Source organism: Perognathus longimembris, chromosome 2, assembly GCF_023159225.1.
Source record: "Perognathus longimembris pacificus isolate PPM17 chromosome 2, ASM2315922v1, whole genome shotgun sequence".
NCBI lineage: Eukaryota > Metazoa > Chordata > Mammalia > Rodentia > Heteromyidae > Perognathus > Perognathus longimembris.
The window spans coordinates 145267964-145282220 of NC_063162.1; the positions used below are offsets into that span (position 1 = coordinate 145267964).

At 39.8% G+C, this 14257-nt stretch overlaps 1 protein-coding gene and 1 gene segment (V, D, J or C); both read left to right on the forward strand.

Moving 5' to 3' along the window:
• LOC125347236 overlaps positions 1-14257 on the forward strand; it is a 248507-nt gene that overhangs the window by 22985 nt on the left and 211265 nt on the right.
• Positions 7-3999, forward strand: LOC125347239 (anionic trypsin-2). The gene is made up of 5 exons (XM_048340360.1): positions 7-51; positions 1249-1408; positions 2350-2603; positions 3408-3544; positions 3791-3999. The coding sequence occupies exons 1-5, from the start codon at positions 12-14 to the stop codon at positions 3938-3940; spliced, it is 741 nt and encodes a 246-aa protein (XP_048196317.1). The 5' UTR covers positions 7-11; the 3' UTR covers positions 3941-3999.

The following is a 14257-nucleotide window of genomic DNA, read 5'->3' on the forward strand; positions in this document are numbered from 1 at the left end:
CTTCTCGCACCATGAGTTCACTCCTGATCCTGGTCCTTGTGGGAGCTGCGGGTGAGTTCCATGCTTTGCTTTGGACCCTCTCATCTCCCTGCTAGGAGAGCACGTGGCTTTCTGAGAATTGCTGCCCCCACCCTGCCTTATATTCCAAACTTCGATTCCATCAACCTCTTGAGGTCTCTACCCTCCCTCCTTCATGAGCTCTAAGCCACAACCTTCTCTAACCTTCTCCCTTCTCTCTGAGCCCACCCCTACTCCCATCAGTCAAGTGAGTCTGAGCGATGAGCATCATAGTGCTTTGAAAGGAGGTCAGATAAACTGAGTCCATTCAGCCAGCCAGCTAGGCTGTGTTTTCATCCCATTCACTCAGTGATTGTTCCAGCAAAACTTTTTTTTTATAACATTGAATTCATGGACAGAGATTGAAAATCTAATTCTGGTGTGTACATGGCATTGGAATTATGATATCACGTGGTAGAGAGACTCTGACGTGTATACCAGGTTAATTCATAGAGAATATTAAGATAGCTAGGTCTGCCGCAAAGCGGAAAAATCATTGGCTAACAGCAGTGCTTCCCTGCACTATTCCTAAGGTCTCTGGGATGACCTCAAAGTTAAGATTTGAAATATGGGGCTGGGGATATGGCCTAATGGCAAGGACACTTGCCTCCTCATATACATGAAGCCCTGGGTTCAATTCCCCAGCACCACACATACTGAAAATGGCCAGAAGTGGCGCTGTGGCTCAAGTGGCAGAGTGCTAGCCTTGAGCAAAAGGAAGCCAGGGACAGTGCTCAGGCCCTGAGTCCAAGGCCCACGACTGGCCAAAAATAAAATAAAATAAAAAGATTTGAAATATGGGAGTACCTAGGTGCAGCTAGGTCTTTGCAGCCAGGATATTTTTCTAACTACACTAGGCCATTCTGCTACTTGTAGGAAATCAACATTCACAAAGGAGGACAACTGAGAAATACAAGGGAAGAGAAAGCAGTTTGTAAGACAAACAAGGACTGAATGCATTGTACTGCCCGTCTCCTGAAGGTGCTCCAGTGCCCTCACCTTGCATCCCACTAGGGAATTATGACCTTTCGGTGTCTAGATGACTTAAGCATTTTGAACAACTGTACCCTGTGAACCCAATGAACTCCTTGGTTATACCCTTTGGGATCACTAAGAAGAAAGCAACCACAGGACTTTCGGCTACACTCCCACTATGCCACTAAATTGACTTCTTTCCCATTTTTACTCTAGCTGCTTTTCCTCTTGATGACGATGACAAGATCGTCGGAGGCTACACCTGTGCAGAAAATTCCGTCCCCTACCAGGTGTCCCTGAACTCTGGCTACCACTTCTGCGGTGGCTCCCTCATCAACGACCAGTGGGTGGTGTCTGCAGCCCACTGCTTCAAGAAGTAAGTGTTAGGCCCTTGACTGCATAGTCCACAGTTTGGCCTGTAGAGGGATGGAGGTTATTAGAAATAAAGACTGACTTGTAAGCTGATGGGAAAAGATGCAGAGAAGAGATGCTGTTGGCAGCAACTTTCTTGAACAAGCTCTTTGTAGACACATACTTTCAAACTCTAGGCAATTCCATATTATGACAAGGATTATGTTTCATAAGCAGGGAAGATTTCTGTGTTGAAGGATGCAGCACTAAAAAGGCCACCAAAGATCTTCAACGAATATGAATAATGGTGTAAAGATCACAGAGTTATCAGGAAGAGCACTGAATATTAATGAGTTCAAGAGTTTTCTCTTATAGTTCCCACTGGAGATGTACCTAAAAACCAACGCCCTTTTCAATATTGCTTCACCCTGAGTTAACAATAAAAGAGATTCACATGCAGAAAAACTGGGAGCACATGAGTTGCTGTGCAGTTTTCCCAAGATTGTGATTCACTGGGTCTGGGATGGGACTGAGATTGGGATTTCTAATAAGATCCCCAGTACCATTGCTGCTTCACATGATAGAAACATCACTCGCTGCCATTGCATTAGAACCCACAAAATGGCAGTGCTTACCAGAATAGATAGAAAGAGCAGAGGTCCCTGCATGTCCCCAGCACACCCACACATTGTTAGAAGAACAATCAGTAGTTCTCTTGTGTCCCCAACACTGGAGAAAGTCTGAAGAGGAGGTCTGTTGAATAGAATAATGAACTCAATATGGAGCTGAAATGTCTGTACTTCATACCAGCACTCGCCTTCCACCTATCTCTATTCCTCTATTCCTCTGAGGCTGTTCTATACCCCAACCCAAGCCTCCTGAGACACCTATGGGTAAGGAGTTTGAGTACCTGAGCTGTCTTACGCAATGGAGAGCCAGTCTTCAATAGGCTTCTTCTTCCCATAGTTCCATCCAAGTGAGACTGGGAGAGCATAACATCAATGTCGTTGAAGGAAATGAGCAGTTTATTAAGGCTGCCACAGCCATTCGCCACCCTCACTACAACCGAAATACTCTGGACAATGATATCATGCTGATCAAGCTCTCCCAACCTGCATCCCTCAACTCCCGTGTGGGCACTGTGAGTCTGCCATCTGCCTGCGCACCTGCTGGCACAGAGTGCCTCATCTCTGGCTGGGGCAACACCCTGAGCTTTGGTGGTGAGTAGAGCCCTTTGCTTTCCCAAAGCCTACCTTCTCAATAGTTCCCGGGACTATGAAAGTTACTGCGTTAGAGTTCATATGCTCGCGGAATTCCAAGAGTTTTCAAATGACTGCCACACACAATCTGCAGAGGGTATCAGAGAGATGCAAAGATACAAAGTGCTTATCCTTACAAGCAAAAATAAACCCCAAAACAAATAAAGAATAATATGTGATTATGTCCAGAAAATTGAATAATTAATCCTTCTGGGAATCCTAAGTTATTTCTTCCTGAATGTTACACTTTTAGGGTTTTGTGCAGTAGTAACAACTGTTATTCATTGTTCTTCCCAAGCCTGACTTTTATCTTTTTCTTTTTACTTATTTATTTTATTTTGATTGTAAAGTTGATGTACATAGTGGTTACTGTTACATAATTCCAGTAATGGGTAAATTTCTTTTTGAACAGTCACCTCTTTACTAGTTTTCCTCCACTTTTATTCCTCTGAACACTAGTTGGAGTTCATTTTCAGCTTAGTGTTCAGTAACTGTCCTGCCATTTCTGGGCTCCCCCTTACCTGCCCCCAAACAGATACACAGAAGACTATATGTAGAGAAAACCAAAGTAGTATCAAAGGAAAAAAAAATGCTAAGTAACAAAAAAAGCCTCTTGTTTCCCTTTCTTGTTCATTTTGATAAACATCATTTCATAGGATCATATGCACATAGCTATTGAGCCTTTGTGATCATCTCCTAAGAATATCCTCCTTTGGTCTCACTGTGTGAATATCTACTTCTTTGATCATTTTCTGTCCCTCAAAGTCCACAATCCAGACCTGCTGCAGTGCCTGGATGCTCCCCTGCTGTCACAGGCTGACTGTGAAGCTGCCTACCCTGGGGAAATCACCAAGAACATGGTCTGCGCTGGCTTCCTTGAGGGAGGCAAGGACTCCTGCCAGGTGATTTTCCCTTCTCCCCACCAACTTGGATAATAAACAGATCCCACTGGGAACACGAAGGCCCAATTTGGTCAGGCTGGGACTGTAATACAATGGCTCCATTGAAAGGTGAATAAGGCTCATTTGACTGTATATCATCCCCTTAGCAAAATCAGAGAATGGACCATCATGAGGAAGACAGGGGGCCACAGAGTGGATAAATGGGGGGTTGAGTTCTCTGACTTTTACATCATTTATTTACCCTAGGGAGATTCTGGTGGCCCTGTGGTGTGCAATGGAGAGCTCCAGGGAATTGTCTCCTGGGGATTTGGCTGTGCTTTGTCTGGATACCCTGGAGTGTACACAAAAGTGTGCAACTATGTGGACTGGATTCAGGACACCATCGCTGCCAACTGAGCACCTTCAGTCCCTCTGCAATCAGTATAATCGGAATAAAGTAAAACTTTATTCCTTGATTGTGTCTGCTCCATTTCTTGAATAAAAACATCCTCAAAGGGGAAGTGAGGGATGAGAAGAAACCCCAATTCCTCATACCTTGTCTCATGGATTGATATGAAGAGATAAAATCCCCCCCCACCACCACCCAAAGTAAAATAACTGCAGGGCTACAAGAGGGGCTATGCTCTTCAGAAGAAAATTCCCTATGAAAAAGATCATGTAAAAAGCATTCTTAAACTTGATAGTACAGTGGGTCCAAAAGTTACTATTGTGCACATGTGTGGGCATGATTGGCAAGGACACTACATTCTTGGACAATGTCAGGAAACACTCACAGTCAGGGCAATTCTCTGTAAAGGAAGTGTAGAGTCTAGGGCCACAGTGTATTCTCCTCAGTTCACTGCATACCTCTTGGTAAACCAGTTGTCCTCCTCCATAGCACTGGGTGTCTTCTTACAGGACTGTTCACTGGCCTCCTCTTGAACACACCTGCTCATGTGCTTACAGGGCAGAAAACAGATCCCTGTGTTTCCATGGATCATATTTCCAAGAAATGTGTCCATATAATGCCAGTGGGCATTCACTACCCTGAAAACTTCACAGGCATCTTCTCTTTTGTTTCACTCTCCCAACTGGTTATTATTCCAGCAATGCAGATAGAAAGCAGAGTTATAGAGGGACTTGACATAATATGTATATTTCACACATACAAGATCATAGATAGGCACATTGTTTCCCTGTGTCTAACCAAGCTCCCAAGGTCCTTACTACCATTGTTCTCTGTTCTTTAAACCTGATTTTTAACATTTCTCTAGCACATTATTACCAACATCTCTGTTTGGAGAGGCCAAACAAAGAGTGATAGAAAAAAATAGTTCAGAAGTTTTGTTTATATATTGTAAATATGCTTGTTGAAATGGACTTGGGAAGAGTGGAGAGGAAATGAGGAAGACAGCTTTAGATGCTGACTTTGATGAATGCATACATGTCAAGATGAAAGCCCCTGGAATGACCAATAATGGTAATAGAAATGTGGTTAAAGCTTTACTATATAGCAACAATTAATAGGATGATAGAGAAAGTAGTAATACAATCCCATTCATAATAGCCTTCAAATAGGTCAAACATTTAGTCTTATACTCAACTAAGGAGATGAACAATTCCTAAATGAAAAATAAAACCTTGAAGAAAGACATTGAAATAGACAACAGTAATGAGAAGAACTTCCACATTTATATGTTGGCAGACATAATATAATGAAAATGGTCTTACTATTGAAAATAATCCACAGGGAAAGTGATACCTATTTAAATACAAATATCATTTTTGCAGAAATAAACCCCCAATTCCTCCTGAAAACAAGAAAGGTAAATAAAGAGAAGAAGGAGAAGAGAATGCAGCTAAAAATTCAATGTATGGCTGGGTTCCAGTTGCTCTGGGAATAATCCTATATACCCAGAATGGTGAGATCTAAAGAATAAGGTCCAAAGCCAGCCCAGTGAGACTACTATTGCCAATAATATATTTTTTTTGCCAGTCCTGGGGCTTGAACTCAGGGCCTCAGCACTGTCCCTGGCTTCTTTTTGCTCAAGGCTAGCACTCTGCCACTTGAGCCACAGCACCACCTCTGGCCTTTTCTATATATGTGGTGCTGGGGAATTGAACCCAGGGCTTCAAGTATACAAGGCAAGCATTCCTGCCACTAGGCCATATCCCCAACCCCGCCAATAATATTTTTTAAGATGAAAGTGGAACTATCTCTAAAATGGTCCTGTGGCTCATGTGGTAAAGTCTAGCCTTGAACAAAAATACTAAAGGACAGCACCTAGGTTCTGACTTCAAGACCCAGGACTAACAAAATAATAAGAATGATAATAACAACAATAATAATAATTTAATGTATACCCTTTAACATTCTCATCAAGAAAAGTGAAGGAAGGGGTGAGTTGAGAGGGATGGGTAAAAATGTTGAAAGAAGTGACATTGTATTTGTTGTTGAATTGCAACTCATTTGGAAAACTACTTAAAGATATTAAAAATAATAAAAAGAAAGAAAGATCCAAAATACCAAAATAAAGCTGGGTAAAAATGACAAGGTTGGTTTTATCACAATATATGTGTACAAGTTAACTGGCACATAGCACTCACTGGGATCAAAACAGATATGAAGACAAAAAGGAACAGTAGAAATAACCAGAAATAATACCACAAGGCTACCGTCCTCTAATATTTCATTAAGGAGCCAGAGACATCCTCAAGAATGGTACTGAGAAATATGGTCCTCCCAAGCAGAAGATGGCAAGCAGACCCCAAGATCACTCCTTGTAGAAAAATAATTCCAAATGTATCAAGAATAAAATATTAGATCTGAACCTACAACAAAAACACAAATGGAAAACTCTGAAAAATATAGGCACAAGTCATTATTCATCTGACAGTGCTCCAATCAACCAAGTAAGTAAAAACAAGAATGTATAAATGTTACTACATAACATTAAAACATTCCTTCACTCATAAGAACCAAGAGATAAATCACAGAATGGGAGAAAATCTTCACCTGACATTCAGTACACTAAGGATTATTATCCAGCATAAAAAAGAACTCAAGAAGGCTAAATAGCAAAAGAACAAATAGCCCAATGAATAAATGGGCAAGTGATTGGAATGGATAGTGATCAGAAAAAGAAATCTGTCTAATACATAATGGAAACTTCATAATCCTTAACCATAAAGGAAATTCAAGCAACACTCAACCAGGATTGCTTCTCACCCCAATAAGAATAGAAATCATTAAGAATTCAAAAATACAACCAATTCTGAAACATGCAAGGAGATAAAAATAACTATGGCAAACTTGTTTGAAATGTAACTAGGGTAACCACTGTGGAAATCAGTATGGATATTCCTCAAAATCCTACAAATTGACCTATGTTACAACCTTAAAACCTTATACTTGTGAGCATGGCTGAACCAAATTCTCCACACAAACATTGCTCAGAGTTTTAACCTCAACATTCTGCTCCCCATCTGATGTCTGATAGACTTGTGCCTAGGCAGAAGAACTGCTATTCAGTGACTGTCACAGTAACAGGAGCTTTTTCAGCAGTAGGAATCTGTTGCTTGTCTTTGGTGCTGAGCTCACAGTGGAAACCTTTGCATATTGCAATTGTCAGGTGTATAGGATGTGTATTATTTCATTTCATAAGAGCCATAGAATAAGACAGAGAAATGTTCTTTTTTCCCGAGACATCATGGGAAATTCGTAGAGCCCTCAAGGCAGCAGGAAGTCATGGAAAGTTGGTATTTATGGAATTTCCTACAGGTGGTATTCAAAAGGTTTGCTGTAGATCATATCAGAGATCCAGATAAGGTCAATTATGCATCCAGTTGCAACCTGGCATTTTCCTCGACAACCAAAATAGAATATCAACACTTTTACCGACAACTGGTATCAGCATGTGAGCTAGCAAGTGTGAACCCTCGGTGCTGTGTGTAAATCCAGCACACAGCATCTTCGGCTGATGACTTAGCTGCTGTGGATGACATCTACTTGCAGGTGGTTTGTTTGTAACATCGCATAGCATACTGCTGTTGTTTTTCTGGAGTGACTATAAGATTACTGCAGACCACAAGAAGCCCACCATTTTCTAGCCTACCTGTTGACTCAGACCCAATTCTAGAGGGGTTATGTAGACCAAGGGAAGGACATGGTTTGGGGAGAGAAGAGTTTTGGCATGGTTTATGGCTCAGAATCCAAATGAAACATTACCCAGGGACATAAGTGTATATGTAACTGAAGAGTGAAGACCAATCCCTTCCTGATATGCAGTGCTTCTGTATAAGACACTAATATCAGCTTATCTGGAGGTAGCAGAAATTAATTTTCAAGCAGAGAAGACAATGTCCCTAGAGGCATATTAATCTTACTCTGCAATGGAACACATGCTTCCCTTTCTCCCATCTGATCCTGGTGTCTCCTCACCAAGGCTATACATAATTCCATACCTTTTACAGATGAAGAATCTAAAGCATAGAGTTTAAGTGTCTTCTCTTATTTATGTAAGTTATATAGAATCAAGACCTCTTCTTCTGAAAACCGAATTCCTCCCCAGTAGTTTTGTTACACAGTGGAGTGTTTCCAAGCTCTTCCTAGTCTGAAAAGAGTAGATATTTGCCAATAAATTGCATAGTAGTCTTAATTAATCACATTCTAATTCACATTCCCAGAAATTAGGTATTTCTCATCAGGAATTGCCTATTTCTACTTGAGCGACAGTGTGTTTTATCATGCTATACCCAGGCTGGGAAATACTCAGCTGTTTTTGCCTAAAACTTCCAGTTCCTTTCCTCTACTCCATTACTTTTTCTCAGCTCTGTATCTCCTTTACAGCATAGTTTCTCTTGTCAAAAAGGACACAGTATTTATGATCATCCTCTCCTTTTATTTATTGCATCTAGGTAGGGGATAGGGTATTTGTGTGAACCAGCAAACTCTGAACAGTGAGATAGACTTTAGAATCCTGGTTTGATTGTAGACAATTGGAAATAGAATAGACTAACCACATTTTTCCCCTAGTCCTGCTTTCCAACTTTAAGCAAAGAGAAACAGGCAAATTTAATGGCCCAGAAAGATTCATCTACATATCATGTTTATTCCCATTCTTCACACAGCAAAGGTATGGATGGAGAAGAGTCCAGAACAAAAAAAGTTTTAAACTCAGAAAGGAAAACTGTGAATCCAGAGTACAATGACACCAGAGAAGTTCCCTGTATGCTAAAATAAATCAGTAAAATAACCCAATTCATAGTAGCCTCAAATAAATTAAATGCCCAGAATATAGGTCATCAAAGAAATAAAAGTTCTCTTCAGGGACAATGATAAAATATGAGTAAGGAAATTTTAATAGACACAAAAATATGCAAAGAACCCAGTTTTCCAGGATTAGGAGAATTAATTCTGTGACAATGGCTATATTAACAAAAGTGACTACAGATTCAATAAAACGCTCAATAACCTAGTGATGCTTTCTGCTTAAATGCAAAGAAATGATTTAACATTACTATGGAAGCTAAATAACCCCAAAGGAATCTTAATAAATCAAAGTAATCTAGAATTATTGACTTCAAAATATACTAAAGAGATGGCCTAACCCCTGTGGTCGCTATATATGATTTTGGGTACAGTGGATATTGTATATATGCTTATCTGAACTAGGGAAGGGAAAGAAAAATGAGGAAAGGTATAACAAATAAGACAAGAAATGTGCTCACTACCTTATTACGTAACGGTACCCCCTCTGTACATCACCTTGTCAATAAAATTTAATTTAAAAAAACAAAATACACTAAAGAGAGATTAGTAAAAAAAAAATCAAGAACCTGGCATTAAATAACACATAGGCAAATTCAATGGAGATCCAGGGGTAAACTTGTACATCTGCATTTATCTGACTCTTAAAAGAAATGCAACAACCACTGGAAAATAGAAAAGCTCTTCAACACCTGAGCCTGGGAGACCTGGATATACACATATAGAACACTGAACTCAATCCCTCAACTCAGTCTGGGGAAACAAAAAAAAAATCAATTCAAATTATATTAAAATACTTAAGATAATATATAAAATTTAAATTTATGAGAAGAAACAAAACTGGAGTGCTTGGGGATTTGGGCATAAGCAATGACTTTATAAATAGGACTCCAGTAGCTCAAATATTTTTTCAAGAAAAAAGTGATTTCATGAAGTTAAAATGCTGCTTTTACACAGCAATGGAAACAATTAAAAGCATAAAGAGGACTGCAGTGAACAGAAAAACTCCTTGCCTGCTGATTATCTTTGATTTCCATGTGTAGTTTATCTGTAAATATACTCACCCAAGTCCTTCATTGCTCAAATTTCTCAGCAGGTTTACACCTGATGTCCATCAGCCCACAGCAACTTTCTATGGCATACCACTGGAACCCCAAGGAAGAGGAACAATTATGATTGACCCTCCTTTTCACGTTGCAAGAGTAGCTTGGCCTCATCAATTTTATACCAGATCTTAAGGGGGACCTGGCTAAAGAACTTCAAGACATTAGAGTCAGTGCAATTCATTCTGTATTACATGGTAACCCATCACTCAAGAGTTTTGGTCACACTAAATCTCTCCACTGATTTAAAGCCTTCAAGAAATATGCATTTCCTGTAAAGTGAGAACAGTCTATCTGCTTTCACCAGGTTGAGTGGTAGGTGTTCAAATCATTGCATCAGCTTTGCCATGCCCCTCCCAGGGGGAGGGGAGGGTTGAGCCAGGGTTGAACCCTTATTTTACTCTGTAGTGCATGTCTAATGATCTCTGCCTTAGAGCTATTCTTCCTTCTCATTCTAGATTCCCCAAATTCTTCTCTATCACAACAGGTGCTCTTCCCCCTTTCATTGACTCTGCGGAGTCATAATATCCTAGGGAGAAAAAAACTCGACTTTGCAGAGGATGGGAAGACTTTCCAAGGGAAATGAACTTGGATTCAAAGATGAGGTCCTGGTGTGACCCCTGCATTCCTTATCCAAGTGACCTTTTAGAAACCATTTGATCTCTAATATTTTGTTGCTCCCTTGCTTCATTAGTGAGGCTCCACCAAGTATCAGATGGGAAGAAGGAAAGCACAAAACTCTACAATTGGAAGCACCATGCCAGAATCTTGAAACGTTAACTTAATCTTGGGTGAATTGGCTAAGTGACTTCACTGTATGAAAGCTCACTTGATCACAATTTGAAGTGAGAAACAACAGCACTGAGGATTGTGAGGACAAAATGAAGAAGTATCTGTGGGCCTTGTGCAAGGCATAGTGGAGAACAAACTCCACAAAAACTAGTCTGTTTCCATACTTGAAAGGAAGTAAATTGATAAGGCCAAGCACCAAGTGGGGGCCAAAAGCCTGAATTAGACGAGCATTCAAAGGAAACCATGCTTGAGCATGAACATTATCCGAAACTGCCCACAATTCCACATTCAATTGAATTGGCAAACAGGAACCACTCCATTTGTCTGAGTATATAACGAATGGCTTCAGCCTATGACTAACTTCAGTACTTTCCCAGAGGTGACTTGAACTAATTTGATGAAAAGAGATCTGAAGCTCTTCATGAGATCACAAAATATGGGAAAGGTGAAACTTAAACTCTGGAAACAGAAATCCTCACAAAGGTTTATGAATGGAGTGAGATCTTCATGGGTAAATCAAGACCACTCTTCCAGAGTGATTAACTGTCATTCCCTGTAAGACACTTATCCAGTGCATTTAGGACCAAAGTTAGGACAAAAGTCTACCCTTGTTGTGCATACATCCTCACTCCCACTATAGCTGTATTTGATCCTAGAGAAATGAGCCCCTGTATCAGGGGCCAGATGGGCCAGGTACCACAGGTAGATAAGGATCTGACAAGAGGTGCCAAGTGAAATATTTATTCAAGGCACATTTCTGACACTAAGGAAAATGTCCAGTGGAATTGGATGTCAAATTTTCCTTCCGCAGACATCTGATTTGATATCCACCAAACCTCTAAGATGCCACCTGCCACAAATCCCATACTTTACATTTTCCATTTCTTCCTGTAACCTTGAGCATTTTTGCCATTTTGAAATAACTTCTTTAGGAAGAATGGATAGCTCTGACTCCTGGTACCTTCCTCTATAGAAGGGAATAATTCATTCTGTGTGTTTCACAATCAATACATTTACAAAAATTATATATAACTCAGTACACAAAAGGCAGTGTATATATGTGCATGACTCTGTATATGTTTATATATATATATATATATATATTTATGACTTAGCTAAAACCTCTCTATATAAAGAGAAACCATATGTTCCTGTCTGTTTGGGATTGATTTAATTTACCTAACATAATGATTTCCAGTTTTAGCAAATTTCACACAAATGATACTTCCTGTTGATGAGTAAAATTCCATTTTTTATTTCATTATATATCACATTTTCTTGATTCATATGCCCATTGAAGAGCATCTGGGATCGTTTCATAGCATGGTTTTGGTGAAGAGTGCAGCAATGAATATTAGTCTTTATCCTGAATAACCATATTAACTAAAGTATGGTATATGAAGGGGAGGATTCCAATGATGTGATTTCCTTGAACAATGAACTCACATAAAATGAATGCCAGGAAGTGGAATATGTCTTATCAGGGGAAGTGGGAAAAGTGGGAGAACATAGGAAAGGAGAAAGGAATCATGGGCAAATACAGTCAAATAATCAATACACATATATGAAAATGGAAATAGGAAAATTGAGGGGATGAGTAGGATTGGGAAGGTGGAGCAGAATTATGAAAGAGGTGACACTGACCAACATATATCATATTCACAAACTATCGTGATGAGTTGAAACCCATTTGTATGACTACATAAAGATAATTAATATAAGAAAAAAGAAAAAGACAGTGAACTATTGAGTTTAGTATAAAAGTTTTGAAAATTTATAAAGCACTCAAAATAATAATCATGAAATTATTCCCACTCAGATAAGGGCCTATCAGATATCAGCCATGGTGAAATGCTCCCAGGTAATGATGCTGAGCTATGGTCTCTTGTGTGAGGACTCTCACCTATCTATTCCAAGGATTAGACTAGAAGTTGATCTATCAGTCCCACATCCACATTGCCACCAATATATTCTTTTTTTATTTTAAGTTTTTATTATCAAACTGAATTACAGAGAGGTTACATTTTCATACATTAGGCATTGGATACATTTCTTGTACTGTTTGTTACCTAGTCCCTCATTCCCCCTTCCCCCTCCCCTTTTCTCTCCCCCCCCATGAGTTGTTCAGTTCATTTACACCAAACAGTTTTGCAAGTATTGCTTTTGTGGTTGTTTGTCTTTTCTTATGCTGTGTCTCTCGATTTTGGTATTCCCTTCCAATTTCCTAGTTCTAATACCAGTATACACGGTTTCCAATATACTCAGATAAGATACCGATAAGTTAAGAGATAGTGTAGGTACAACCACAGGAAGGAGATACAAGAAGATCATCAATAATAGAAGCTACAGTTACACATGGAATGTTGAAAGTAGTTACAACTGTGATATAACAATTGTTTCCATAACATGGAGTTCATTTCACTTAGCATCATCTTATGTGTTCATGAGGGCATAGTTATTGGGCTCTTGTGATCCTCTGCTGTGATGCCTAAACCTGTGCTAATTATTCCCTACAAGGGAGACTATAGAGTCCATGTTTCTTTGGGTCTGGCTCACTTCACTTAGTATAACTTTTTCCAAGTCCTTCCATTTCCTTACAAATGGGGAAATGTCATTCTTTCTGATAGAGGCATAAAATTCCATTGTGTATATGTACCACATTTTCCTGATCCATTCGTCTACTGAGGGGCATCTGGGTTGGTTCCAGATTCTAGCTATGACAAGTTGTGCTGCGATGAACATGGTTGTGCTGGTGGCATTACTGTGATTGTTTGTGGTCTTTTGGGTAGATGCCCAAAAGTGGGGCTGCTGGGTCATAGGGGAGCTCTATGTTTAGCCTTCTGAGGAATCTCCATACTGCTGACCAGAGTGGCTGAACCAGCTTACATTCCCACCAACAATGAAGTAGGGTTCCCTTTTGGCCACATCCCCTCCAACAATTGTTATTGTTAGTTTTCTTGATATAGGACATTCTTACTGGGGTGAGATGGAATCTCAATGTTGTTTTGATTTGCATTTCTTTTATGGCCAGTGATGTAGAGCATTTTTTCATATGTCTCTTGGCCATTCTCATTTCCTCATCAGAGAAGTCTCTTTTTAAGTCGTTAGCCCACTTGATGAGGGGGGTATTGGTTCTTTGTGGTTTTGTTTTGGAGGAAGGTAATTTTTTTAGTTCTGCATATATTTTAGATATGACGGCTTTGTCCTTTGTATGGCCGGTAAAGATCTTTTCCCAATCTGTGGGCTTTCTGTTTATCTTGCAAGCTATGTCCTTTGCCCTGCAGAAGCTCTGCAGTTTGATGCAGTCCCATTGCCACCAATATATTCTAATTCCATTTCCTCCACCCCCTGACTGCTTTCTCTGATCCAATGACAAGTATTTAAATGAAGATTTCCATACTGTGTTCAGCAGAACTCTTACTATTGTCAACATTTTAGAGAGGTCTAGTCACTCACCAAACATTTGAGCTCATCCTGAACTCAAGAAGAAGAATCCTCCTGCCATCAGCACAGTGTTAGAGACAATTACCACCCATACATACCGTCAGTATCTATACACCTCTGGTCAGT